The sequence below is a fragment of the Pseudorasbora parva genome, chromosome 13 (genome assembly GCF_024679245.1).
Source record: "Pseudorasbora parva isolate DD20220531a chromosome 13, ASM2467924v1, whole genome shotgun sequence".
NCBI lineage: Eukaryota > Metazoa > Chordata > Actinopteri > Cypriniformes > Gobionidae > Pseudorasbora > Pseudorasbora parva.
The window spans coordinates 32,918,626-32,946,236 of NC_090184.1; the positions used below are offsets into that span (position 1 = coordinate 32,918,626).

The 27,611-nt window shown below is 37.4% G+C and overlaps 3 protein-coding genes across 6 annotated transcripts in view; 2 read left to right on the forward strand and 1 right to left on the reverse strand.

Annotated features, from left to right (window-relative positions):
- Positions 1-6,860, forward strand: part of sh3gl1b (SH3-domain GRB2-like 1b) — a 33,508-nt gene extending 26,648 nt beyond the window's left edge. Inside the window, exons 6-10 of one of the 2 annotated variants that reach the window (XM_067414014.1) lie at positions 1,006-1,164; positions 2,441-2,544; positions 2,638-2,771; positions 3,069-3,116; positions 4,584-6,860. In XM_067414014.1, the coding sequence (XP_067270115.1) occupies positions 1,006-1,164; positions 2,441-2,544; positions 2,638-2,771; positions 3,069-3,116; positions 4,584-4,777 (639 nt within the window). In that variant the 3' untranslated portion in view covers positions 4,778-6,860. The remainder of the gene's footprint in view (positions 1-1,005; positions 1,165-2,440; positions 2,545-2,637; positions 2,772-3,068; positions 3,117-4,583) is intronic. The other variant, XM_067414015.1, reaches the window with a different exon arrangement.
- A 60-nt stretch (positions 6,861-6,920) lies between these two features.
- On the reverse strand, positions 6,921-11,888 carry mpnd (MPN domain containing). The gene is made up of 13 exons (XM_067414010.1): positions 11,700-11,888; positions 10,930-11,132; positions 10,421-10,642; positions 10,199-10,310; positions 9,967-10,045; positions 9,367-9,463; positions 9,186-9,258; positions 9,031-9,107; positions 8,775-8,943; positions 8,600-8,670; positions 8,267-8,356; positions 7,937-8,029; positions 6,921-7,433 (listed from the first exon to the last, which is right to left on the reverse strand). The coding sequence occupies exons 1-13, from the start codon at positions 11,701-11,703 to the stop codon at positions 7,347-7,349; spliced, it is 1,377 nt and encodes a 458-aa protein (XP_067270111.1). The 5' UTR covers positions 11,704-11,888; the 3' UTR covers positions 6,921-7,346.
- A 1,082-nt stretch (positions 11,889-12,970) lies between these two features.
- stap2b (signal transducing adaptor family member 2b) lies at positions 12,971-27,608 on the forward strand. Of its 3 annotated transcripts, none has more exons than XM_067414011.1 (14): positions 12,971-13,332; positions 15,558-15,629; positions 15,854-15,973; positions 16,165-16,221; positions 17,512-17,666; positions 18,662-18,793; positions 19,081-19,153; positions 19,783-19,885; positions 24,255-24,350; positions 25,913-25,978; positions 26,108-26,170; positions 26,438-26,497; positions 26,777-26,890; positions 26,992-27,608. In XM_067414011.1, exons 1-14 carry the CDS (start codon positions 13,240-13,242, stop codon positions 27,033-27,035), a joined length of 1,248 nt encoding a protein of 415 aa, XP_067270112.1. In that variant the 5' UTR covers positions 12,971-13,239; the 3' UTR covers positions 27,036-27,608. The 3 variants fall into 3 exon arrangements, with proteins under 3 accessions (XP_067270112.1, XP_067270114.1, XP_067270113.1); XM_067414013.1 differs by having other exon boundaries at positions 26,441-26,497; positions 26,992-27,604; XM_067414012.1 differs by having other exon boundaries at positions 12,972-13,332; positions 19,084-19,153; positions 26,992-27,600.
- Positions 27,609-27,611: the final 3 nt, after the last annotated feature.

The window sequence follows — 27,611 nt, forward strand, 5'->3', positions numbered from 1 at the left end:
GGAGCAGTACCCCTGAAAGGTTCATAGTTGTACCTTAATGGTACATAGGCCTATACTCTAAGGTAATAATATGCACCTTTTAGGGATAGATAAGGTACAGCTTTGTCTCTGCCCCAGTGACAAGCTGTTGACCTCCAAAAAAATGTTTTATTTAAAAATTAAGGATTAAGGGCCCTAATTTAGCGATCTGAGCGCATGGTCTGAAGCACACGTGCAGGTGCACTTGTCCGAATCCACTTTTGCTAGTTTAACGATGGAAAAAAAACGGTCAGCGCACCAGGTGCATGGTCCAAAAGGGTCCTCATCTCTTAATGAGGCATGTTAAACATGGGTGTGTTTTAGGCATAATGTATAATAAACAAACCAGAGTCTCATCTCCCATTCCCTTTAAAACCCTGCTGTGCTTGCACCGTGGCTGATTCACTATTTACATGGCGGAATTTAAGAGCGTAAAGACTGAACGGTTTTCCAGAGAGGAATCCTTTCATTTTTAAAATTTAAAAAACTTTGTGTGCTTCTCGAAATCTTCATGGGAGTAATAAGCAGTGTATGTGTTTTGTGCATCTGCCTATAGGTGCATATTACTAATGCATCCTTTAAATAACAAAAAATACTGCACTATTGATTTTAGACTTGGTTTATGGCAGAGTCGATTTCAGTTGCCTCAAAATAGCAACGAGACAACACACCTCGTTTTTAGACCATGGGCAAACAGATGGCCCTGAATGCATTTGCTATTTAAACAACGTGGAAGTGAAAAATATAACTGCGTCGGGCTGAAACTAGCAAAAAAATCTGGCACCGTATTGTGCTGGGTGTATGATAGGGCCCAAAATGTGCTAGACTATTTACAGGAAGTAAGAAAGTATGTAGAAAGTAATGTCCTCTGTACATAATGTCCTCTGTGTAGAAGTACATTTTAAATTTTGAGTTAATTGCCTTTGCAAAGTTTTAATATGGTCTATTCCACACCAGTTATATTGAAAGTGTTTCCCTCTTTCTCAGCACCATTTGAAAAAACTTGAAGGACGCAGGCTGGATTTTGACTATAAGAAGAAACGTCAGGGGAAAATTCCAGATGAAGAGGTCAGGCAGGCGCTGGAGAAGTTTCATGAATCTAAGGAGGTGGCTGAGATCAGCATGTACAACCTTCTAGAAACTGATGTAAGGATTTACCATCTGACAGCTTGATGCTTCATTCAGTGTGTTTTTGTGCTTTTGTGTGTCCTGGGGATTGTTCTAATCCTATTAGCAGCACTGAATAATTCAGTGTTTTTCTGTAACACCGTGCCTTACTGATTTAATACCAACTCAACTGTTTCTTTTAAGAAATGTTGGCAAAGACTGACACTTTAGAATTAGAAGTATTGAGGATGAAAGTTTCCTGCCCTTTTTTGACTCCAGCCCATCACTGGGGTCAAGACAGGTAATCCAATAAAGCAGCTAAAACGCTAAAAATCCTCTTGCTGCTTGGCTGCAGTTTTTATCTAATGTTTTATGGAGATGTCAGAGCGCCATCTGTTGGTTCAAATGAAAATAACTTGATGAGGGAATAGACATTGGCAAGGGGAAACACTATTTTAAACTCATCAGGCTCGAGATGTAATTTAATACACTGAAGATACATGTACGGTAGAGTTTTAAATGATAGTAAACATTTAGTGTGAACCTATAGCAGAGCTCCCAGTCTAAATTCAGCAGTTTTGTGAGGTCCTCAGGAATTACTCATGAACTATTTCTGACTATTAAAGTATAAGTTCACTTCAAAATGCTGTTCATGTCTTTCTTTCTTCAGAGGAAAAGAAATAAAGTTTTTTGAGGAAATCATTCCAGAATTTTTCTTCACATAATGGATTTTAAAGGGCTTCGATGGGCTTCAGAGGTTCTGCTAGATCCCAGACGAGGAATAGGGACTTATCTAGCAAATGATCGATAATTCAATTTTTTTTTTTGTTTTTTTTTTTGGTAAAGGCTGTTTGCATTGCTTGGTGCGGTACTTCTGTCTACGTGTATTGTGACGTTTTCATTGTGATTGCACAATCACTGGCACTCGCAGAGCATCGCAAGATGAGCGGTTTAGTATATTCTTTTTTTTTTTTTTTTAAATGAACGATCGTTTCGCTAGATAAGACCCTATTCTTCGTCTGGGATCATGCAGAGTCTCTGAAGCCCATCAAAACCGTTAGAAACTGCATTTATTTGGACCTTCAACCCATTGGTTGCAATTGAAAACCATAGTGTGAAGAAAAACTCCTGGAATGTTTTCCTCCAAAAACTTAATTTATTTTCCAATGAAGAAAGAAAGACATGAATTTTTTTTAAAGTGAACTAATCCTTTAATAAAGGTTTTTGTGGTTGCCCAGTGTGACCATAATTGTGGATGTGCATAAGTGACAAATAACTATTTATTTATATATTTCCTGTGTTTACTCCTGTGCAGATTGAGCAGGTGAGCCAGCTGTCGTCACTGGTTGAATCTCAGCTGCAGTACCACAAACAGGCTGTTCAGATCCTGGACGAACTTTCTGACAAACTCAGAGACAGGTGTGTATATGAGCATGTGTCCTTGCACAGCATGTGTGTTTGTTCTGGGTCCTGTCAAAAGAAGCAATAAATGACTCCTGTTTAACCGACCAGGATGAAAGATGCTCAGTCACGTCCTCGTAAAGAGTATATGCCCAAGCCCAAGCCTGTAATTGACTTTGGAGACCCCAGCGAACAGTCTAACGGTGGCTTCGCCCCAACATCTGCTCCACCCATGCGCAATACAGGTAAGACAAGACCTTCTTAACAAAGTCATAAAAATGCACATTTCCCCTATTATGTCGCCAGTATAAGGAATTGAGCCATTCTTTAATGAAGATAGATGATCTTCATTACATTGAGAAAATGCCTCGGACTAGTGAGAGAAAGGCACATTGTGCTTTGTGCGGTTGCGGCCCGGTGGCAGGGTGTGATGAGACCGCCTGTGCGTGTGTCGGGATAGGCAGGCCAAATGGACAGATGTCAGCTGTTCTTTTCGTCAGCCAGTGACCCTCTTCTGTGTTCTCTTCCCATTGCGTCATCAGAGCCATACCACCAGTTTGGCAGAATATCCACATGGAAACCCAGATTGCGTGAGTCAGAGAGTGTGTGGTTCTGTATGTGTTTGCATGGGAAAGTTTACACGTTTATGTGTGTTGGGGTGGAGAAAAAGAATTAGGAAATAGGAAGTAGAAATGTCCAAAACTGCACATTTATCAGAGTCTTCTAATTAATCAGAATCAAAAGAAATAGGATATATTTAGCATGTAATGGATTTAATTGCACATTTAGATTACCTTAATCTATGAAGAAGAACAGAATGTCCCTGTTAGGTGGAATGTTGAATGTTGACAAATGTTGGAAGGAAGTTAAAAAGATTTTAATAGTTAAGTGTGGCGCAACTACAAAAAATTACAAGTGGTAAGCAAAAATATCATAAAGTTTTCTTCTGTGATACCACTATCAGGTAGATGTTCCCATAGCTGTGAAAATATGATTTTATGAAGGGAAGTATTTATCTGAAATATACAGGGTTCAGCTCTTTATTAGTTGAAAGTTTATTGTACTTACATACAGCAAACTACAGGTTACATGGTGCTTGTTGGGGGATGTGTGCCAGACAGGAAAGAGGCGTGTATGTGTGTAAGTGAAGAAGAATGTACAAGTATATCTGTGTTTGTGTGTGTGTAAATGTGCGCATGTGTGTTGGCCTCAAGCAAAGAGTGCTGCTCCACTTAACAGAGTGAACCCCTGCTACAGACTGAAACTGGAGGTCTCCTGTCACATGACCACAGACCCAGGCTTTGCCACCCGGACCCTCACTAACACAGAGCACCTTGTCCTAACCCAGACGGTTGTAGTGTGATTAAAACTGTGTGATTAACACTAACACATATATGCCACTGCTCACTGAGGGCATGACTTGAGTTTGACAGACTGGACTGGGAGATGTTTCTTTGACAGGAAACTGAAAAACTTACTGCCATGAAGCAGTGTTATTTTGAAAGTATTTATTAATATTTTTAATTAGTTGTATTTGCTGGTCAGTATTTATTTTAGTTTGTTTTAATATTGCTGTTATGTGCTTTTTTCATTTTTTATTATTTTTTGCTTTAATTTTATTGCAGTTTATTTTAATTATTTTAGTACTTCAACTTCAAACTTAGTTGCAACTTAGTAGCTAAGTCTAACCAACTGTTGGTACAAAAATTAAATTAAATTACCAAAACCAACCCTGCTATGAAAGGATTTAAAATGTTTAGTGTTTAAACATTTTATTTGTTCTTTAATGCTTTAAAAGTAAAGTTTGTCAAAATAGAAATTCTAAATATTATTTTCTAATCTTGTAAAATTATTTTTGGGTGTTTATACACAACCTGAATGAGACATTTTAGTGTAAATAATTTCTTCAGGACTTCTGTTTTATGTTTTTGTCTAGAACGATAGATATTGGTTTGATGATATTTTATTGTTATTACTGCCATATACTAATATCCCTTTTTCCCCAAATCCCTCCTTAATATCTCATTGTCATTAAATCTCTCCATCTATCCTCTCAGCATCGGACCAGCCGTGCTGTAAAGCACTTTACGACTTTGAGCCGGAGAACGAAGGCGAGTTGGGCTTCCACGAGGGTGACATCATCACTCTGACCAATCAGATCGATGAAAACTGGTATGAAGGCATGCTGCGTGGCCAATCCGGATTCTTCCCTCTCAACTACGTGGAGGTGATCGTTCCTCTGACACACTAAGTGACCTCTGTCACAGAAAAGGGGGGAGAGAGAGAAAGAGCAATAAAAAGTGAAAGGGAGAAAGCAGGAGGGAAGTGAGGTAGGGAGAAAGGAGCCAGTTGAAATCATCTTGGTCTTCATCCTCACCACATTGTTGCCGTTGATCCAAATGTACCTGTACTCTGGCACTTTTACACATTGATTTATTTTTGAAGGAGGGAACTTTGGGAAATGACGACCTTTCACATTCCAGGACTGATTGACTGACCGTTTGACTGACTTACGGATGGTATAACTTGGTCCTTAAGCTAAAATTTCAGACACACTAACTCGCTTCATCGTCCAAGTCTTTTAATAATGTCTCGTACTGTTTGTGCTGCATTGACTGAAAATAAATGAATACAGATTTTGATATCCCTGTGATACAATTCTCATGTTTTTAAAGAGTAGACAGGCTAAGTGTTTATCTACTTAGTACAAATTCTCAATTGTTGGATTGTGAAAAGTTGCATTTTGACTCGACTTGTCCCCATAACGCCCCCTGCTGGTCAGGCTGCGACATTGACCTGCCTCAGATTAAGGAGAAACCGCCTTGTATCTGTGACGGACACATTAGCACTGTGGGGCTGTGCGTGAAATGTCCCAATGTGCAGCAATCCTGAGCCACAGACCGTTTGAGAGGAAATAGTCCTTTTGTACGCTCCATAATTCAGTTTTTTCTATAGCATTTCGTCATCTAATGTTTTTCTTGTATATTTCTTAAAAGATAAAAGAAATTAGACGCTGAACTGCACCTTGGATCGTGTCCTAAAGGTGAGCTAAAACACTTAATGGATTTGTTTAGTCAGGTGGAGAGGGTTTTACTGCACTACCAACCGTTTATAAAGTATGAAACACTTTGCTTCCCCTTTTACAACTTTGAACCCAGAGGGCGGCAAATAAACAATTCGCACACTGTTTTCTGAAGGAAACACAGCCAAATAGTTCTTTAAATGGAGACGTCTTCTTCTGGCAGCCTAAATTATAGTCTTCCTCTCTCTTTCTCCTCTTTTGATGTCAGTTTACGGTAGTCTATATGTCTGATGCTGCTGGCAGTGTCCCATAATTTCAGGTGTGTGTATTTAGGGTGGATGTTGGCTCATAAGCCCCGTATTCAATTTAATTTACACAGAATATCTTTATTAACAAATACTCCTCATCTTCAGAAATGAAGAGATGGTGCTACATCTCTTGCTCTCACCCATCACTTTTAAAGCATTTTTATAGCTTTAAAAGTGGTTGAAGATCTAGTTAGTACTTGAGTTAGTGTTCCCTAGTTCTTAGGATTTTTTTCCTTTTCAAATACTGTACCATCGCACTCCGTTAAAGTACGGACCTACATACCATCTTGGTGGTTCTGAACATACTAACATCTGTCCCTCCACCCCGACTCCAAGTCCTGTCAGCACAGCACCACTGTGACCTTTTCCTCCAAGTGTCTGTTTACATGTATTGTCCACGGTTTGGTTTGTTCACCATAACTGACCATTGTAGGTGTGCTGAATCAGACAGGCTACGGTCACCGTTTCAATGTGAAAAAAGGGTTTTAGTGCCTTTTCAATGGCAAGAATCAATCTAGAAAACCAAACAAAATGTTAATTATGATTTTAGATCTAATATGTAGTTTCTATGTCTGTCCTTTCATTATTTACGAAGGGCTTGTTGGTTTCAGTATTTGGCATGAACTGTGACCAGATGTACGAGCATGTGTACAAATGTGCCTTTGCAACACTACAAGTTTAAGAAAACAGCAAATGGGTTATTTCTGTCTAATGGAATGAGGGTACCAGAAGGATTTTATGAAAATAATTCATTCTGGTTCTTCTCTTTTAAGTATTATATTGTTTTTTTTATATACATACAAAACCATTCAACCTTTTTTATTAATGATTTTTGCATGTTAGCTTAATAGCAGGCTGATGTATGTTGTAGTTTTAAAGTCTCCTCTTGTATGTCTCAGATTTAACTGCATTATATTGTTATTCTTAAGTATCCTGAACTCTAAATATTTGTATCTTATTGTGTCCACTCGTCTTTAAGTAAATAAATTCAAGAAAGTACTCAATCTGTTTCACTTGTATGAGTATGAACTGGTTCTTTAATTATACGGAAAGAAAAAAGGAAATGGAATCGGCACATTTAATTTGTTCCAGTGTATATTTTAAGGTGTTCAGCAGGTAAAAGGCATTGTTCCCATATTGCGTAGTCAACATGACACAAATCTAACCACACAAACAGATAAATACTAGTCAAAAGAGAGAGAAAGAACTCAGTTACCCGTTGTCTTTTTCCTAACTACCCACCAGACGTTCCTACCACACAGGAAGACAAGTTTCACAGCACAGATATGGCAGAATCGCATAAACCACAGCCAGTGATACAGACCTAATAGTCCTAAAGGCAACAGTTTGGACGGAAGCATATATGATATATCCTCCATGAAGGCATTTCATATACAGTATAACAGTGCACAGACGGTAATGCACAGGGCAGGAGGTCCCAGTTCAACAGTTCTACAGCTTAACACAAATGCACATATAAACTGCACTGGTCACTGAGCGTTGCGCAGCTGGTTGTACACATGCTCCAGGATCTGTGCGTATGCCTGGTCTTTGGGTGCGTGGCCACTCAGAGAAGCCTGAGAATGAGAGAAAACAAGCATTTCTTTAAATATTGCTTGTCAGACATATAATTTATGCTTTGCTGTGAGATCATTAAAAGGCACTTAACTGAATTATGTAAATTATGTTTTAAAGGTAATTTTTTGGATGCTAAAATTGCCTTCCATTCTTGCATAATATGCAGACAACTTTAAGACATTCATAGGTTGATTTTTCTTTAAAGTCTAGACTAAAGCGATACTTTACTTTTAAAAATATAATTTAAAAACTTTACTCCATCTGAAATCATACCAGTTTGATTTCTTTGCTTTTAAAGCATTACTCTGACCCAATGTGATTTTGCATCTATATTTTGAGAAATGTTCAGTAAACCCTTTTTTAAATTATATCCGAAATCCTGACACTAGTGGCATTAGAATTACACACTTTACCTTTAAGAATAATCTTAATTATGTCATTTTAAATCATGAACTTGATTGTGTTTTTTGTCTATGTAGAAGGGAGAGAAATTATGGCAGACCTTGATTTTGTCGAGTATTGAGTTATTAGGACTCCACATCTGACTGAACTGCACCAGGTCAGGAGCAGACCGATAAAACTCCACCAACAGCATCTACACAGAAAGATATAAAAATAAGAAACAAACAGATCTTAGACTTTCTACATCATACAGAAGTTGTTTAGACGTTGGTTTAATCTTATCTAGAGTGAGGTGTTATCTAGAACTGCAGGAAAAGGCAACCAGTGAGTGATCTGCTTCAAAAAGATTGACCTTTAAAAGAGAATAACATTTCTGTTTTCCCAAGATGGATGTCGTTGCATAAATATAACATGCTAGTGGTTATTATACCATCTCATTGAGCACGTCTGTAGTGAGGAAGTTGTCTTGCACGTATGTGACCTCTACCGCCACTGGGATGCCGTAATCATTGGGTCGTTGCTAAATGGAAGGGGAAAATTAGAGTAAGCTTGTTACACGTTACATGTAGTTAGTTAATATAGTAATTACTATGAATTGTGTATAATTACATCCAAGTTATCTTAACCACACTCTAATCCTAACCCTACAGTAAGCATATTTACTAAAATGCATACGGACACCTTAAAACGAAGTGTAACTGAGTAAACTACTAGTTTGGCATTGATAGCAAAAATGTCTTTGCAAATGTTTAAGAAGAGTTACCTCAGGAGGGGGAACTACCCAGAATGGCGTGATGGTGGAGGCCACGCCTTGGTTGCCATGGTAATAGGGTCCTATAAGTGGTGAGACAAAGGAAAGTAAAGAAAAAACTTAACACTGATCATTTAATAAGGTGGTTTTTGTTGCACAGTGATCGTCTGTTAAATCCATCACGCACCACAGATAATCCCCAGACAGGGCTGGAAGCCGTTACTGCTGCCTTGTAGACGGAGCTGGTGATCCATCTGCGAATCAATGTCCTGCAGAGATGGAAGGGCGGGGCCTCGGGGGTGACTGTGATACCATCCCACCAATGACAGCCCGCGCATGAAGAGATTTTGACAAATCTGCGACACGGTTAAAAAGGTAAAATCCTGGAGACTGTTGTACATCGCTATGTTTTTACAGCCAACAAATTAGTTTTGCATACTAACCTCTTCTTCGACAGCTGGGGCAGCGTCTTTATCAGCCAAGCGTGTACGGCATGGGAACGCCCGCAAGACCGTGAGCACTGATGAAAAGGAAATGTAGATTTTGTGCAAATCTCCAATTTGATATTACAGTTGATTTCACAAATATTTACACTTACATTGCGTGTTAGTGTCCCATCGGCCCCCTAAATACCCCACTACCTCACTTGAGGTCAGGTGACAGTGGAAATCCTACAAATAGAGGTGGGTTAATATATATTGGCTTCAAACATTGAAACTAATTTTCATATCATCAGTACATTGACTTTGTAAAATCAAAAATCCATGAGCACATTATACCATCAGCAGCAGAACATTGCTGGAAACGGCTACATTAAAAGGCTGGAAGCGGTTGATGGCAGAAAAGGCAGATAGCTCTACGAGAGTGTGTGGATCCCTGGGAAGACAACCACAGGAACATTCAGGCACACCACTGTTCAAAAATTTGGGGTCAGTAGGTATTTTTGATGTTTTTGAATAAAGTCTCTTATGCGTACCAAGGCTGCATTTATTTGATCAAAAATAGTAAAAACAGTAATATTGTGAAATATTAATACAATTTAAATTAAACATTTTCTAGAGTATTATATTTGAAAATGTCATTTAATTCAGCATCATTACTCCATTCTTCAGTGTCACATGAGCCTTTAGAAATCATTTTAATATCCTGATTAGATGCTCATGAAACATTTCTTATGATGTTGAAAATGTTTGTGCTGCTTAATATTTTTGTGGAAACTAGCATGTTCTTATGAATCGAACGTTCTAAAGATTTTTTTCTTTAGTGTAAATGTCGTCATACAACTGTCATATTACACTGTTTTACAGTAATAAATATATTAAAACGAATATATATCAGGACATATGTGATTCAAATATTTGTAATAATATTATAATTACCTTGTAGCATCTCTGGTCCCAAGAGTGCAATACCTAACTGGAACTCTCTCTCTGTCTCTCCTCTGCATCAGGCTAATGTCTGGGGGGAACATGAAATAACTAATGCTTACTAAGCTGTAAATATAAACAGATCAGGTCATCACTACTCAGGTGCCGTTTTCTGATGAGGAATCAAGCTGGTTGGGAAGAGTGAATTTTTTTATATGTAATGTTTATGTAGATAAAAACATACCGTGCAACTCAGGTTTGGACTTTTTATTCTTGTCCTCTAATGGAATGGCCGTTTTCCCTTCCTCTTCATCGTCATCGCCCATCTCATCATCCTCTCCTTCACTTATCAAGCTCTAAGGGAAAAAAAATCAAGTCTTACACAAACTGCTGATTGCACTAATTGTTATCCCCTTTATTGTTTACATGTTGCGACCTCGTAATACATTTTTCCTCCATTGCTCACCATGTCGGCACAGGGTTGGTATTTGTGCAGCCAGGTGGTTTTGTACTGGACCAGTTTCTGTCCACGGTATCGCACCGAGGCCCAGCCACAGCCAGACTTTTTGGCCGGGTTCACCAGGCGCTTACAGTGTGTTGCCCAGGCACTTGGAGAGTTAAAGATCTGCCCAGTCTCCACCCAACGGATCTTCCCGTCGTTCAAAAGATCGCCAACAAACTTTTTACCCTATGAAGACACATAGAGTACTTGTACCTGACCAGAGAAGTATTAAAGGGAAAGGTCACCCAAAAATGAAAAGTCTGTCATTATTGATTCACCCTTGTGACAATTGTGGTGTCACTATTCACCACAGACTTTTCCATAGACCCCCCCCCCCCCCCCCCTCTCTCTGACAAATTTTGACAAGTCTTGAAGTGTGAACAAATGCTACAGCTTTCATTTATTGGTGAACTATTTCTTTAACGATAAAATATATAAATAATAGCCCTAACGATGAAGTTTCTGGACAGTACCAGGTAGTGTATGGACAAAACGCCATCTCCAGGCTCCACAAGGCCATCCTTTAAAAGGACTCTTAATGTGATGCCTCTCCTGGTCAGGAGGGAACCCCTCCCAGAAGAAGCCCTCAGGTCAGCATCTTCAGCCCCACTTAACTCCTCATCCTCTTCATCTGCTCCTTCTTCCACAACCTGAGGAGACGAGGGTGGCTCCGAGCCTGGCGACAATGAACAGGCACATAATAAATTAATACAGGCAAGAATCACGCATCTTTATTACGTTTTTTTAAATGATATATTAATAGGTGGAATCCTAGCTATAACCTGGCAAAGAACAGAAATCCAGTCTATTCAAGAAATTCAAATTAAATTCACATAAGAATGTTCTAATGTTTTATTTACAAATTTACAGTTTAATGTCCTTAGATCAAGTTGAAACAGTTTTCAAATATAATCTCACAAACTTATTCATTGTAAAATTTGAATGTCCTTTGAACAAAGTCATTACTTGGGACTCTGAACTCTCATGTGGGAAAATATGGCTTTTATTGTGGGACAAAAATGGTCAACACAGCGAAGCTCACATCAGGGAATCAGCGACTGTCCGCTGACATCTCCATCTGATAAGCTTTTTTTCTTCCAGAAATTAAAACAAAACCGCTGATAATTTGTCGAGAAACGGTTCGTCCTTCGCGTGTTTTGTTCTCGCTCCTTTCCGCAACCCCGCGGCCTAGTAATTATTAATTTCACTCGCTTATTAAAAATCGCTATTTTTTTATTCTCACCCATTTCTTGATAATCGTCGGAAAACGCTTTGACCTGAAACTGCTCCACAGACTGATGTGATGTCTTTCTTTTCGCCACTTCAGTTTAGCGGTGTTAATATAACACTTCTGTGCGGACACTCGCCACCAGGCTGTTATTCAAAAACATAAAATGAAGGCGTGTGTGTGTGTGTGTGTGTCTGCAGTGTGGTTTCCTTGTGTAGTGTTTCTTTAATGTCAATTCCCCTCCCCTTTCTCCTTCCTACCCGTCCTTGTCATTTACTCCCTTTTATAAATTAGCGGTGTTTATGGTTATAGACTCTCCAACACGGGGGACGGATGTGTTGTTTTGCATTGCTGTTACAACGGAAGATATTTTCGCGGGCATATTACAAGCAAATTGTCTGCGGTTGTTTACCATTGTTGTGTTTATATCAGTTTAGATACAGTTCATAATGGCCCTGGACCACGGTCAAATGAGCAGTCGACTGGGACCCATCAGTGGACAGATGGTTTGTTTGGCCAATATGCGTGTATAATATAGGATTTACGGTAATGAATAACGTAGTGTCACCCTTAAATGCTCACCGTTAGAGGTCGCCAAAGAACGCCGTATTCCAGTGCAAAATACCTGAAAGATAACAGAAAATGATCAGAAGCTATTGATCCAAACAGAACATGTGTACTCAAGTTAAAGATGAGGAGTTAAATTGTTTGTAAATGTCAAAACTTTGCGGTTTGAGAGTCCTTGTAAAGTTTCAAAATAAATCTTCATGTCAGCCTTAAAATGGGAGATAATGAATTCTTTCAGACATTTACGTTTGTTTATGTAGAACTTGCCAAGTAATATTATAAGATTTAATAAACAAGCAAGACTCTTTTCTATAGCCTATCTTTTTTGTCATAAAAAATAGCATCTCTTTTCTTTATGTTAATTTTGGTTGCACTTAACATATTAAATAAATATTCTACATCAACCCAAAAGAACTGAACATACATTAGAATGTGTATATACACATATGTATATATATATAAAGATATATCTTTGCAACATATTCTACATACATTGCGTAATACAGTGACGTAACACTTTTGTGATGCCTTTTTTAAAAGGCTTAAGGAATAAGGAATAACAAGAAGTACATCTTTTTTCCATAGCATTTTAATCTGGGGTATTTCCTCGTTTGGTTTCGTTTACTTGCCTGCGGTTATGATTTTGTTGTCTCTGCGGCTAGCATGGCCATTTCTTCTCAATGGGCGGGACTTAGTTTCATGCCTTCCAGCAACACTCGAGAGCACCTGACTCACCTGTTTACAGGCAAGGGGGTGGGAGATAGAAAGGCAGCACGTAGAACTCTTCACAATCTTTTTTTTCCTTCCAGTTTTCAGGGTTTCTGTTCGTCACTAACTTTTTATAAAGCTTTAGCGCGTGAACTTTGTGATGTATTTGGCAGTTTAATAACGCATTAAACGTGCAGGTGGACAGTGAAGCGTCTTCTTTCAAACATTTCAATTGTTTTGTGAGAAGTTTGCAGTTGGCGGGAGTGTAATTTATGTACTTATGGCAACAGCAAATCGCTATAGACGAGTGAGATCTCAGCTGCCAACATGTTATCACGAAGGTTTTATGGAAAAGAAATCCATCAAAGACAAGGTGAGAGAGTTTAAGCCATTAATAAGAGGTTTTAATCCGCCGAAAGAATGAATCCAGTTTGGGGTAGTTTAAGATGTTTTTGTAAACAGGGTTATTTTCATCATATTTGATTTGGGTTTTATACAGTGTAAAAAGTGACAAGCTTTTACCTTAACTTTTTTTTGTTTAGTTTTTACTAAATCGGCTACTTAAAATAATGTATCAGTGTAACTAACTCAATTTAGTCAGATGCATTCAGTCAAATTTTTTTTTTTTTTGAACAAGCTCATTAGATATTACCCAATAACTTAAAATAATTTGAAATCTCCAGTTTTCATGGAAGGAACTTATTCAATTTACTGGCCTTAAGTTAGAGTTTACCATGGACCAGGACCATTGGTTACTATCTTTTATTGTCACACATTGGTAGGTTTACTGTAAATATTGAATCAGCTTTTATCTAAGTATTTCAGAAGGGTCATCCCTCTCTAAATGGCACAAACAGACTCTTGACTAATCTCGAACATATACATTTTATGTCTATCTGGGCCTACATATTTTGAAATATACTATAATGTATAAAGCTGTAAATCTGCTAGTTATACCTATCTGTATTTTCTGTTGTACTTTAAAATATGGGTACTTTAAACACTTTACAATAAGGTCTCATTTGTTAACTTTAGCTAATAGGCTACATAATAAACAGTAAGCCATCTGTTTTATTCATCTTTGTTAATGTTAGTTAATATAAATACAGTTGTTCATTGTTTGTTCATGTTTTTTAACAGTACATTAACTCATTTTAACAAATACAGCTTTTGATTTTAAAAACGTATAAATAAATGTTAAAATTGACTTAGATGAATAAATGCCGTAGAAGTGTTGTCCATTCTAATGTAGTTAATAAATGAAACCTTATTGTAAAGCGTTGCAGACAAATGCATCTTAATTTGAACCCCAGTGTATATAGTAACATTTTATTTGACTTTTAATTTTTTATTTTAGTCATAGAAACAGGAAATGTCATATTCATACGCTGTTTATTTGAGTCCCACAGTGACCCTAACATGTACATTTTGCAATTGCAGAACAGTATTTATGGACACAGAATGTTCTTGTAAAGGCTTTACATTTTATAACTTTTGCTCATGTCCCCTCAAAATATAATCTCATGAGCCAAATCACTACACATCATGACAAGCAAAACAAAATGGTATTATTATGTTTCAGAATAAACATACAGCTAGACATGAAAGGAACATAATATAGCTAACATGGAACAATCATAATGTACTTTTAAATTTCATAACCACAATGTCAGAAAATATCTCTGCTGCTGTTGTTCATAAATGACTAGAGACGTTGTACGAATAGGACATTGTCGCCAGAAATAGAGCCTTCGGTGTCCCCATGTATGTAGTGAGTCAGGGTTCTAACAAATGCTTTACATTTGAATATAAGCAAACAGTCAACACACCTACTTGTAATGCAAGTAAATAGTGAAGACACCTAATATAAAGATGTGACCAGTGATCTTTAAGAAAGCAGGTGTAGTGAATTTTCTGTCGTCATCAAAAGTGTCACACAAGTGTCTGTTGTAACATGAGAACTGTTTTCCTACAAAACGTGGAAATGTCAACAAAAAACTGGTCTGGTGGCATACTTGCATACAGATCAAACACTACAGATAAATGATTTGCATTGTAAAGATATTTTTAGTAAAGTAGATTTTCTTGTTCACAAATGAGGTCTTCGCTTACATCCTGTTGATAGAGCTCATCACATTTACTTTTATTGGTTCATGATTTACTAAGTCAGCATGGTTTGCATAATAACACTTTTTGGGACACTAATAGTTTGGGATTAAGAAGATAAAAAGACTGGAAGGGAACTGGTTCAAATGAAATGAAATAGAATAAAATATAATCCCTCCTCTGGGTCAAGTGTTTTTTCTGAACTGTTCTTTCGGAAGAAAATTATGTTCCATCATTTTCTTCATTCATACAGATTCAGTCTTTACACACGTATGTTTTTATGAATAAACTAAAGTAATTATTTGTTAGCATTAACTCAATTAATAATTTGCAAACATTTTGTCAACGCGAACCATTGCCAAACATATTCAGTTTGTGAAAACACAAAATTTGAGAGAGTAAATTCGTACAAATGTTATGATGTGAAATGAATAAGCAATATGTATGATTGTTCAGTAGTTATTTACTAAATATTTATTTTTCTTTTCACAGAGGGGTCGTAAGCTCTGGACCAGTTTATGTGGAAATACACTCTTTTTCTTTAATAACACCAAAGACAGTGTTGTAAGTGTTTTTACACACTGCTTTTTAAGTTTACTGTTTAACATAAATACTAGAAAATAAGTTTGATATGTGTGTGCATTTTATTACATACTGTATGTATATTGGCATAAATGTATTTAAATGCAAGCTTGCAGTTCTGAAGGCTGTTTGTTTGTATACATGCTTGTCTACATAGAGAATGGATTATTTGTGCATCAACTGTTTGCTTGTGCTTGTGAATGCAGTATATAGAGAAGCTGGATCTCTCTGACCTCATCTCAGTGTCAGATGACTGCTGTCGTGACCGAAACCTGAATGCCGCTGGATTCACTCTGCACATGAAAAATGAAGACATCAAGATGATTGTAGGGCTTTTAGCATTTTCCTTATGTCATTTAAGTGATTAAAAGTGTTGGCACACTGCACAATTCTGCAAAACTAATCTGCCTTTGATTTACTGCAATACCTGAATATAGCTGTTTAACTTTGAGTTATTTAAATCTGGTAATACACACTTAATATCATGCATTTTCCTCCTTTATCTATGTTTTCTCAGGTGCCTAGCCTTGAGGCGCGAGAACTGTGGAAAGGCTTTATGCTCTCAGTTTCTACGGTCAGTTGTGATTTAAAAAAAAATTAGAATCATTAGTATACAATGGTGTCTAAGTTTTATTCATCTATAATGCTGTTAATTGGGTGGTGATTTCTGATCTTCTCATCTTATCACTTTTTTTTTTTTTGATATCCAAGGTCAATGTTTGCCAAACCAGAGACTTTTTCTCTTGCAATTATGTGATGAAATGTCAGTACATCTCTGTATTTTTTTTTTTTTTGTTTGTCAGCATGTACCACCAAAAACAGTCCTTTGTACATGTCATAGGGTGCTTCCAATCAGCTCCCTAGTTCAGTAGTCAGGGCACTGATGATGGAGTCGGCCATTTTAAGGGCTGTCTCAATCGCAAAATCATTCCAGTGCACTGAAATATTTACTCCCTAAAAAGTCCCATAATGCATTGTGAAAAACTAGAAGCATCGATGCTCATGGAAATTCTTGTGCCAACTGACTACATATCAAGATGTTTGGTCTGGAAACTCACCATTGACAGGGCTCAATCCGAGGGGCAAGATAAACGGTTGTCTTTCAAACTCCCTCTGCACGCGATAGGATAGCGCTACAACCAACCAGAGCAACGAAGGTGAAGCAGAACTAGCTGAAAGATTAAACTTTAGCCATATCCAGTCAGCAAAACTCCGAACACATCTTCCCTTTTTAAGAATGACTTCAGTGCCGTTCTTTGTTCTTTTCTCAGAGAAAAGCTTAACTCCAAGTCTTCCAGAGTCGTGGTCAAAGCTGATTAGAAAGACCGCCGTTCGCCAGTTTCTGTGTTTACTAGAAGCACGCAAGCGCAACTCGGCCGTTGTCATTATGTTAAGCCCCGCCCACCGACTCTATACAAGATTTGATTGGCCCGACCAGAGTTTGGCGTTTACAGCTCAGAAGTGTATTGAGAGTTGCTAGACGATACTCGCGGGCAGATTAGATTTGCTGCCGCTAGGGTGCGTCTAGATTTCTAGGCTACATAAACATAGCTAGACAGGTAATGAACCTAATCTAGCTAACATTTATAATTAATTTACGGCTGCCATATTGCAGGGATATGTAACAATCAAGTATTTATTAAAATGTACTTTTAAATTATATAAACACAATGTCAAAAAGATATTTCTGCTGTTCATAAATGCTAGTAGAGATGTTGTACAACGAGGATGTTGCCATATCGCCGGAAATAGCCATCAGTGTCCCGATGTGTAGCGAGTCAGGGTCCTAGGGAGCTGAATTAAATGTACCCATACACATTCAGATAAATTCTGAACAATAATTTTCACTGTTTCTGTCCTTCAGCTATCTGTGCCAACTTCTCTGAACCTGCTGCCTGGCCAGATTCACATGATGAAGGAAATAATTGAGAAAGAGACAAAGAGACAGCAGCTACTTTCAACCCCACCGCCACCCCAGGATTCTGACCATTATGTTTCTGTTGTGTCAGACATGCCTTCGTAAGTTAAAACCACTCGCTTTATTAGTGCTAATGTAATGTTAAAGAGTAAAGGTAATGTGTGTAATGTTTTTGATGTTAAGTATACTTTCTCCCATCTCAGCTTAATAAGCAGAGGCAACAAACGGATAGTCCCGCTCTGAACTCACACCACTAGTTGACCAACCCAACACAGCAACATTAGCTCAACCGATGGTGTTAGTCTGGGGCGGTGCTATCTTTTTGACTGACCAATGGCAGATGGGGGAGAGTGTTTGGGAAAACAAGTAGGAAAACACTCATTATTTTTGACTGTGGCAGTCACTATTAATAATGTATTGTTCTGTAAGTGAACATGTTTGCATGCATTCGAAAATGCGTTCTAAAACAATATTTTTATTTTCCTTATGCCATTTAAAGGATTAAAAGGGTTGACACAACTTTTTGTTCCTTTGATATCCGTTCATACTCAGATGCGTGACATGACGTCATATTTTTACATAGTGAGTTTTTTTTTAATTCATGTATTGCATTTATGTATTCAAAAAGACTTTGCAGCATGAAGTCACTTCTGTTGAAGTGTTCAGAGAAACTGCATGTTCAAAGTCTAGCATGACATTGGCTTGAGAGAAAGCAGTTTAATGCACTTGGTTTTCTAAACGTGGCTTATATGGTCTGTAAACAAATTTTTAAGATTCACTGGGCTACTAAAGTGACAGAAAACAGCTTACTGGTGGCACAGCATATAGTAGGGTTTACATAGAACACTGCTTTTGTGTCTTAAAGTCTACATGAAATCAAAAGGGATATTGCAGTATTTATTATAAATTATTTATCTGTGCTCATAATTTTTTTATTCACATGCCCTCATAATCTTTAATTCAAGAGGAGGGAAAAAGTATCGCAACTTCTGTTTCATGGTGACCTTAAAGAGCTTTCTTGCAGTTTCTGATATGCGTGTGAACATAGTGAAATAATAATGCCTGCTATGTAAAAATATAATGATGCTTTGTGCAGGTGTTATCAGAACGTCACTCGCGTCGAAGCAGAAATCTTATTGGAAAGGAACTCTGATCGGGGAAACCTATTGCTGCGACCAGGTCATGATGGGACATCTTTCGCTCTCACAACTCGCCAAGATATTAATGGGTAAAACTCACACTCTCATCTCATCTGTACTCAGTACAGAATCAATTTGCTGGGCAGACAGCTTGCAAATGCATTAACGGAGATTGCTTTATGCCCTCGAGATCTCAAAATTGTAATTATCTTTACCTTCTGAATTGCTCCTCAATCTGGTTCAGTGGTCTTGAACTTTGCATCATGGTCTGAGGAATAAAACATGTTACACATAGTCTGCATATTCTGGGAAGTCCTGCTTGATTAAAACTTAATATAGTTGTATTTGTAAAGAATGAATATCCTCTTGCGTCCAGCAGATCAGTATTCAAACATTATCGTGTGTCTCGGAGGCCCGAAGGAGGATTCGCCATTGCCCTCGAGACTCCTGTAAGTAATACTTTCATTTTCAAATCACATTAAAAGCCTGTGATAAATATTAGATTATGTTCACAATATGCCCAATAAAAGCTTGAGACTCATAGGAAGACTCTCAGAACATCTAAGGATTCATTTAACTTTCTACATGCTCTCAATTTTGTGTGAACTCCGAGCTCTTGTGAAATGCTTAAGGTGTGATTGCTCTGAAAGCAAAGAGGAAGTTCTGATAAGAAAAAGCTTTATGGGTAAGTTTTGGGAATCAGCCACAGTGAATCAGTACAGCTGAGGTGTTATACATTAAACATTAATTGGCATTTACCACTTTAGATGTGTTTATTTGCGTTCTGAGCAGCCCTATCTCTAGTCTTTTATACCAGAAAACCATACCATAGAATTTCCTTCCTTTTTCATTTGTTAAGTTTTTGATCTCAAGGAATAAAAACTGCATTCAATGCCATCTGACACAAGTTATTGCTTATCACTGGTCATGTGTGTTGTTGTGTATTTAGTGGTAAAAGATTTTCCAAGGATCAGACATGGACCACTTCTAGGTTATCGCCGTACTCAAATCATTTACTGTGGTATGTGTACTGATATATCAGATAATCTGTTCACACACCATGTTCACAAACACACAGATCACCTGTCCCACCCTGCATGACGTCGTTACCTGCCTGGTGGAGAAGACCAGTGGGGTTTTGGTGCCTTTTCTAATGGAGGAACACTATGAGAAAAATATTGGTAAGAGACTATCTGTGTTTTTTGGAAAGTATTTAAGAAAAATCTTGTTTGTCAGCCAGACTGACATACTTGTTGGTATGAATCATCAATCTAGAAAATGTTTACAACACTATGAAAGAATGATATGTAGATTATGATTCAAATCTTTATACGTCACAGAAATTTGTAGAGGCCACAAAAAGAATGATTGACAAACGTTTAGACATGGGTTTCCGGGCACCATGGTTTTGCTAAGACATGTTCCTGGATCAAAATTCCTGTTCATAATCAGCCAGCCCTAACTCTAACTCCTAACAGTCTCAACCTCTACCCATAACTTATTTCTAAAATCAGAGGGAAATGAGAGGTGAAGAAGAAGGGTGTAGAAACCCAAAACCATTGTTGTAAACCTAAACTTGACATCAATTGTAAACCTATACTTTAAATCTGATTAGATTGTTGGAATGTTCCTGGATCAACAAGCATGTTGATCTAGGAACCGGTTGAAACCACGTTCACTATGGGTTTCCAGTTGGCTGACAAAAAATTTACTATATTATTTGAACTACACATTAAGGTCAGATTGCTGTTTAAACATACAGACATTATACTGTGTGTGTTTATATATATATATATATATATATATATATATATATATATATATATATATATATATATATATATATATATATATAATTTATGTATTTATTTATTTATATATATAATTTTTGATGTTAAGTATACTTTCTCCCATCTCAGCTTAATAAGCAGAGGCAACAAACAGATCCTTCTCAAAAAATTTGCATAATGTGTTAAAGTTCATTATTTTCCATAATGTAATGATAAAAATGTAAATATTTTAGATTCATTGCACACCAACTGAAATATTTCAGGTCTTTTATTGTTTTAATACTGATGATTTTGGCATACAGCTCATGAAAACCCAAAATTCTCAAAAAATTTGCACATCATGAAAAGGTTCTCTAAACGAGCTATTAACCTAATCATCTGAATCAACTAATTAACCCTAAACACCTGCAAAAGATTCCTGAGGCTTTTAAAAACTCCCAGCCTGGTTCATTACTCAAAACCGCAATCATGGGTAAGACTGCCGACCTGACTGCTGTCCAGAAGGCCATCATTGACACCCTCAAGCAAGAGGGTAAGGCACAGAAAGAAATTTCTGAACAAATAGGCTGTTCCCAGAGTGCTGTATCAAGGCACCTCAGTGGGAAGTCTGTGGGAAGGAAAAAGTGTGGCAAAAAAAACTGCACAACGAGAAGAGTTGACCGGACCCTGAGGAAGATTGTGGAGAAATACCGATTCTAGACCTTGGGGGACCTGCGGAAGCAGTAGACTGAGTCTGGAGTAGAAACATCCAGAGCCACCGTGCACAGGCGTGTGCAGGAAATGGGCTACAGGTGCTGCATTCCCCAGGTCAAGCCACTTTTGGGCTACAGAGAAGCAGCACTGGACTGTTGCTCACTGGTCAAAAGTACTTTTTTCGGATGAAAGCAAATTTTGCATGTCATTCAGAAATCAAGGTGCCAGAGTCTGGAGGAAGACTGGGGAGAAGGAAATGCCAAAATGCCTGAAGTCCAGTGTCAAGTACCCACAGTCAGTGATGGTCTGGGGTGCCATGTCAGCTGCTGGTGTTGGTCCACTATGTTTTATCAAGGGCAGGGTCAATGCAGCTAGCTATCAGGAGATTTTGGAACACTTCATGCTTCCATCTGCTGAAAAGCTTTATGGAGATGATTTCGTTTTTCAGCATGACCTGGCACCTGCTCACAGTGCCAAAACCACTGGTAAATGGTTTACTGACCATGGTATTACTGTGCTCAATTGGCCTGCCAACTCTCCTGACCTGAACCCCATAGAGAATCTGTGGGATATTGTGAAGAGAAAGTTGAGGTACGCTAGACCCAACGGATGAGCTTAAGGCCGCTATCGAAGCATCCTGGGCCTCCATAACACCTCAGCAGTGCCACAGGCTGATCGCCTCCATGCCACGCCGCATTGAAGCATTCATTTCTGCAAAAGGATTCCTGACCAAGTATTGAGTGCATAACTGAACATAATTATTTGAAGGTTGACTTTTTTTGTATTAAAAACACTTTTATTTTATTGGTCGGATGAAATATGCTAATTTTTTGGAATTTTGGGTTTTCATGAGCTGTATGCCAAAATCATCAGTATTAAAACAACAAAAGACCTGAAATATTTCAGTTGGTGTGCAATGAATCTAAAATATATGAAAGTTAAATTTTTATCATTACATTATGGAAAATAATGAACTTTTATCACAATATGCAATTTTTTTGAGAAGGACCTGTATATAAATAATATTATATAGCGCTCTGGAAATTTTTTAGATTTTAATTAAAATAATTTCACTGAATGAGGTGCTGATTAGGTGATCACCTGAACTGAATATTATTTAATAAGAAAAAAAAAGAAAGAAAAAAAAACACTTCTCTGGTCATCACTATCCTCTTGCAGTATAACCAGCTGGATGGCAAAAATGGTGCTAGTAATACTACCTCAAAAGTAATTGGAATTAAAAAATAACTCGACCATGCCAAAAAAGTTGAAAAGGACAGTTTTGAGTGAGGAAGAGAAGGGTTCAATTCTGGCTTTACTGGCAGAGGGATACAGTGAGGGTCAGGTTGCTTCCATCCTTAAAATTTCAAAGACAGTGGTTTATAAAAACAAGGTCAAGCAGCAGACATTGGGGACAACAAAACTACAGACCGGCAGAGGGCGAAAACGACTCTCCATTCCGGTGAATGACAGCCAACTCATGACCGCCAAGGCTGGACTCGCGCAGATTTGTCTTTGTGAAGGACTCATGAATCAAACCACGTACAAGGGTGTCCTGGAAGAAAACTTGCTTCCTTCTGCTCTGACAATGTTCCCCAACTCTGAGGACTGTTTTTTTTTAGCAGGACAATCCTCCATGCCTCCATGCCAGCCCAATCTCCAGACATGAACCCCATTGAAAACCTCTGGAATGTTATTAAGAGGCAGATACATGGTCACAAGCCATAAAACAAATCCAAGCAAATCCAAGAATTTTTGCAACAGTAGTGGCATAAAGTCACCCAACATCAATGTGAGAGACTGGTGGAGAGCATACCAAGAAGCATGAAAGCTGTGATTCGAAATCAGGGTTATTCCACCAAATATTGATTTCTGAACTCTTCCTAAGTTAAAACATTAGTATTGTGTTGTTTAAAAATGAATATGAACTTATTTTCTTTCCATTATTTGAAGGTCTGACAACACAGTATCTTTTTTGTTATTTTGACCAGTTGTTGCTTTCAGCAAATAAATGCTCTAAATTACAATATTTTTTATTTGGTATTTGGGAAAAATGTAGTCAGTAGTTTATAGAATAAAACCAAAATGTTAATGTTACACACACACACACACACACACACACACACACACACGTTGGTCTATGTGGTTTACAGGGACTCTCCATAGGCGTAATGGCTTTTATACTGTACAAACCGTATTTTCTATCCCCTTACACTGCCCCTGCCCCTAAACCTACCCATCACAGGAAACATTCTGCATTTTTACTTTCTCAAAAAAAACATCATTTAGTGTGTTTTTAAGGCCATTTGAATTATGAGGACATTTGATATGTCCTCATAAACCACATTTATAGTGTAATACCAGTGTAATACCCATGTAGTCATACAAATTTGTGTCCTCATAAACCACATAAACAGGCCCACACACATACACACACACACATATAAATACAGGTTTATTTGTTCTGCTGGTTATAAATATTTGGTCTTCAAGTTCTTTTTGGTTTTGTTTTATTTGTCTGGCCATGTTTAAACCAAAATTATTTACATAAGTGTTTCAAGCTTTTTTCCCCCATGAAAAACATTTCCACCCAGCGGGAAATTCAGACAAAAATAATGTTCATTTTATATAAAACATGTACAAATCATCCAAAAAGTGCAAAACTTGTCCATAACACCGAAAATCAGACTAATGCCGGAGCTGAAAATATGAAAATGGTCTCTTTGCATAACAAACACACTGGTTGAGAACTAGTTTGTTCTGTTTTGTGAACTAATACTTGTCATTCCATTCTATTTGAAACTGGTGGTTTTCCTTCTCTCTTTTTCTGACTTAATGAAGGCTAGCATTGTTTCTATTGTATATTTTAAAGTTGAATGTTTGACAATTGAGAGACACATTCTCCACAAAGCTGGGCAGGCATTAGAGTTTTGTAGCAAATAATAATAATATAATGTATTACTTTATTTCAACAAAGGAAAGCATTCTGGGAGAAATAACTGCCAACCTCACACAATCTAGTTCAATAGACCTGATCTATACTATTCTTATTTTTTTTCTCGCTCAGTAATTGTTAAGCCCAATGAAGAAAATGGTGAGATCAGTGAACATTGTCTCAGAAATGCTCCTTCGCCTATTCCTCCGGTCCCACCCCCTAAACCAGGTAATACATCTTTACCATCATCTTTAAAGGGTTCGTTCACCCAAAAATTTAATTGATGTCATTAATGACTCACCCCAATGTCCTTCCACACCCATAAGACATCTTCGGAACACAGTTTAAGATATTTTATGTTTAGTCCGAGAGCGTATGCAAGTGTATACACACTTTACTGTCCATGTCCAGAAAGGGAATAAAAACATCAAAGTAGTCCATATGTGACATCAGTTGGTTAATTCGAATCTCTTGAAGCATTGTAAATACATTTTGGTCCAAAAATAACAAAAACTTCGACTTTATTCAGCGTTGTCTTTCCTTCTTTGTTTGTGTTCAAACCTCAAATAAAAATTCAAATGGTTGCGAATCAGTGAATCGATCAATGATTCGGATCGCATGCCAAACTGCTGAAATCACGTGACACTGGCGATCCGAATCATTGATCGATTCACTGATTCATAACCGTTTGAATCTTTATTTGAGGATTGAACACAAACAAGGAAAAGAAGAAAATGCTGTATAAAGTCGTAGTTTTTGTTATTTTTGGACCAAAATGTATTTTCGATGCTTCAAGAGATTCTAATTAACTAACTGATGTCTCATATGGACTACTTTGATGATGTTTTTATTATCTTTCTGGACATGGACGGTAAAGTGTGCATACACTTTTATACACTCTCAGACTAAATATAAAATATCTTAAACTGTGTGTGAAGATGAACGGAGGTCTTACGAGTGTGGAACGAGATTAGGGAGAGTCAATAATGACATCAATTTCATTTTTGGGTGAACTAACCCTTTAACTGTTAAACATTGTATTGGTTTAAATGGATAGCTCATCCAAAAATGAAAATGACCCCATGATTTACTTGCCCTCAAGCCATCCTAGCTATATATGACATTCTTCTTTCAGACGAATACAATCAGAGTTATATTAAAAAATGTCCTGGCTCTTCCAAGCATTATAATGGCAATGAACGGCAGCCCAAAATTTTAACTCCAAAAAAAGTGTATCCATCCATTATAAAAGTAATTCATATGGCCCCGGGGGGTTAAAAAAGGCCTTCTGATGCAAAGCGATTGTTTATTTTTAAGACAAATATCCATATTTTTAACACGTTCTACAGTAAAATATCGAGCTTCTGGTGGACCACCTTCCATATTCAAGTTAACTGGCTGATTTGGGAAATAGTGTAAGCATTTTAAACTGTGAGAGGTGCTAGACTTTCTTTGTAAGTTTAATTAGTTGGAAGCTAGATATTTTTCTTATAAAAACCAATCGATTTGCTTCATTATACCTCCGGAGCTGTATTGATTACTTTTATAATGGATGGATGCACTTTTTTGGTTTCCAAATTTTAAGCTGCCATTACAGTATAATGCTTTATTTAACATAACTCTGATTGTACTCATCTGAAAGCGTCATATAGACCTAGGATGGCTTGAAGGCGAGTTCATTATAGGATCATTTTCATATTTGGGTGTACCATTCTTTTAATGCTCAACTTTACTTTTAGAAAATATGAAATGTAGAGGGAAAATAAATAAATCTTGGTGTGTATGTTTAGTCACAAGGAATCTCGGGTCCAGTTCAGAACCAATCACACATGTAAACGAATACCTCAATTTCTCAGGTGAGTCTTTATACACTTCATAGAGCTTCTTTCAGTGTATATTTCAATTGGATTTACTTAGATGAATCATTTTAAATTGCGTATCTAATGCATGCTGTTGATCCTGTTGAGTACATTTTTGTTTTCCAGATACTGGAGATTATGAAGTGGATGAGGCCGCATGTACGAGACCTCCTGTCTTACGTCCTCCAGGTAACACGAATAGCCATTCCAATTTTCCATTCCAGCGTTTCTTTTTTTTTTTTAGAAGTTGCCTTGTGGTTGTGTAATACACTACTGTTTAAATGTCAGTAAGAAGCCAATGCTTGTATTCAGCAATTATGCATTCAGTTGAGCAAAAGTGAAAGGCATTTTGTTAATTTCTATTTTTAAAAAATGCTGTTCTTTAGAAAATCCCACCTTGGTGAGCATAAGAGAAAGACTTCCAGATGTTATTCTGATGATGGTCTTTTGTTTTAGCAGAGCGGTATTTGCCGCATCAGAATTCAGTGCCTGTAGTAGACCTAAATACCAGTTCAGGTGAGTTCAATATGAATTGTTTTTGAGAGGTTGTTGTCCAGCCTGAAATTGTGATGTCTTATCATCAGAGATGATGTGGGGGGATCTTGTAATGATGAACTGCTTTATACATTTTGTCAGAGCAAGTTTGATATCTCTTGGTTCAAATATGAAGCATTCATTCCAAATGGTCATTCCAGCGCTTTGATCACTTCCCCAGTGTTATGTTGTGTGGATCTCTAGATTTTGTTACCAATGATCTCAAAGAAAACCATTATAATGTGTTCTGCTTTGATGTAGATTGTCAAAGAAAAGCTTTGGTACCTCCTGGCTACGGTAAAACACCTTCCCGAAGCAACAGTTTGTCAGGCTTGCCTCTGAATCTTTCCAAGCGTGAGCTTAGTGTTGACATGAGTAAGAACAATTTATTTTTTGTTTTGAGCCATCTCAAAACTCTTTTACTTTTGAATCAGAGCAAGATTTCCTGCTACTTACTATTGTTTTGTTTTTAACAGATGAGCTCCAGGATGCTATTAGGAGACGGGCTATCAAGGATTAATTGCAATCTCAGTAAGCTGATGATAATAATAATGGTTTCATTGTTGAACAAGGAATAATTCCTTAGTATTAAACCAGCAGATGTATAGATATACAGCTTTACTCACCTGAACGCTGTATCTGTCCACTTCTGTCCAGTTGGCTGGATCAACAAATAGGCCCTTGAATCAAGTTCTCTATATTGATCCTTTCAGCATAAAGATATATTCAATATTTACGATCATTTATTGGACCGACATATCGATCATTATGTGCCACAGAGAACTTTGTAGCTGCTGACTGTAAATCACTACTGCTGTTTGCATAGTCAAACTCAAATTGCTGTTTCGAGTTTATCTCACTGACGTACTGTTAATTTATCACAATTTCAGAGATTATTCATGTGAAAAGTCACATATAAATGTTTTGTCTTGAATGTTGTCCTATGTATTGGATAGCTGGTCTATATCTCTTTTCTCTGCCTCTGATATTAAAAATATCAGACTAGCCATAAAGAAAATGGTTGTTAGTCACATGAGTTATACTGTGACTATTATGTGGGGAAGTTGCAGGTCTTCTTTCTCCAGATAGAGAAACA

What these genes read in the sequence shown, in the direction of transcription:
- mpnd (XM_067414010.1), bottom strand. An exon ending in CAGACGTGCTCAATGAGATG is followed by an intron (nt 8,030 to 8,266) that starts GTATAATAACCA and finishes CTTTCTGTGTAG; the next exon opens with ATGCTGTTGGTGGAGTTTTA. An exon ending in CAATACTCGACAAAATCAAG is followed by an intron (nt 7,434 to 7,936) that starts GTCTGCCATAAT and finishes TCTCATTCTCAG; the next exon opens with GCTTCTCTGAGTGGCCACGC.
- stap2b (XM_067414011.1), top strand. Translation starts at nt 13,240, where the DNA reads ATGGCAACAGCAAATCGCTATAGACGAGTGAGATCTCAGCTGCCAACA. An exon ending in AGAAATCCATCAAAGACAAG is followed by an intron (nt 13,333 to 15,557) that starts GTGAGAGAGTTT and finishes TTCTTTTCACAG; the next exon opens with AGGGGTCGTAAGCTCTGGAC. An exon ending in TGAGCTTAGTGTTGACATGA is followed by an intron (nt 26,891 to 26,991) that starts GTAAGAACAATT and finishes TGTTTTTAACAG; the next exon opens with ATGAGCTCCAGGATGCTATT.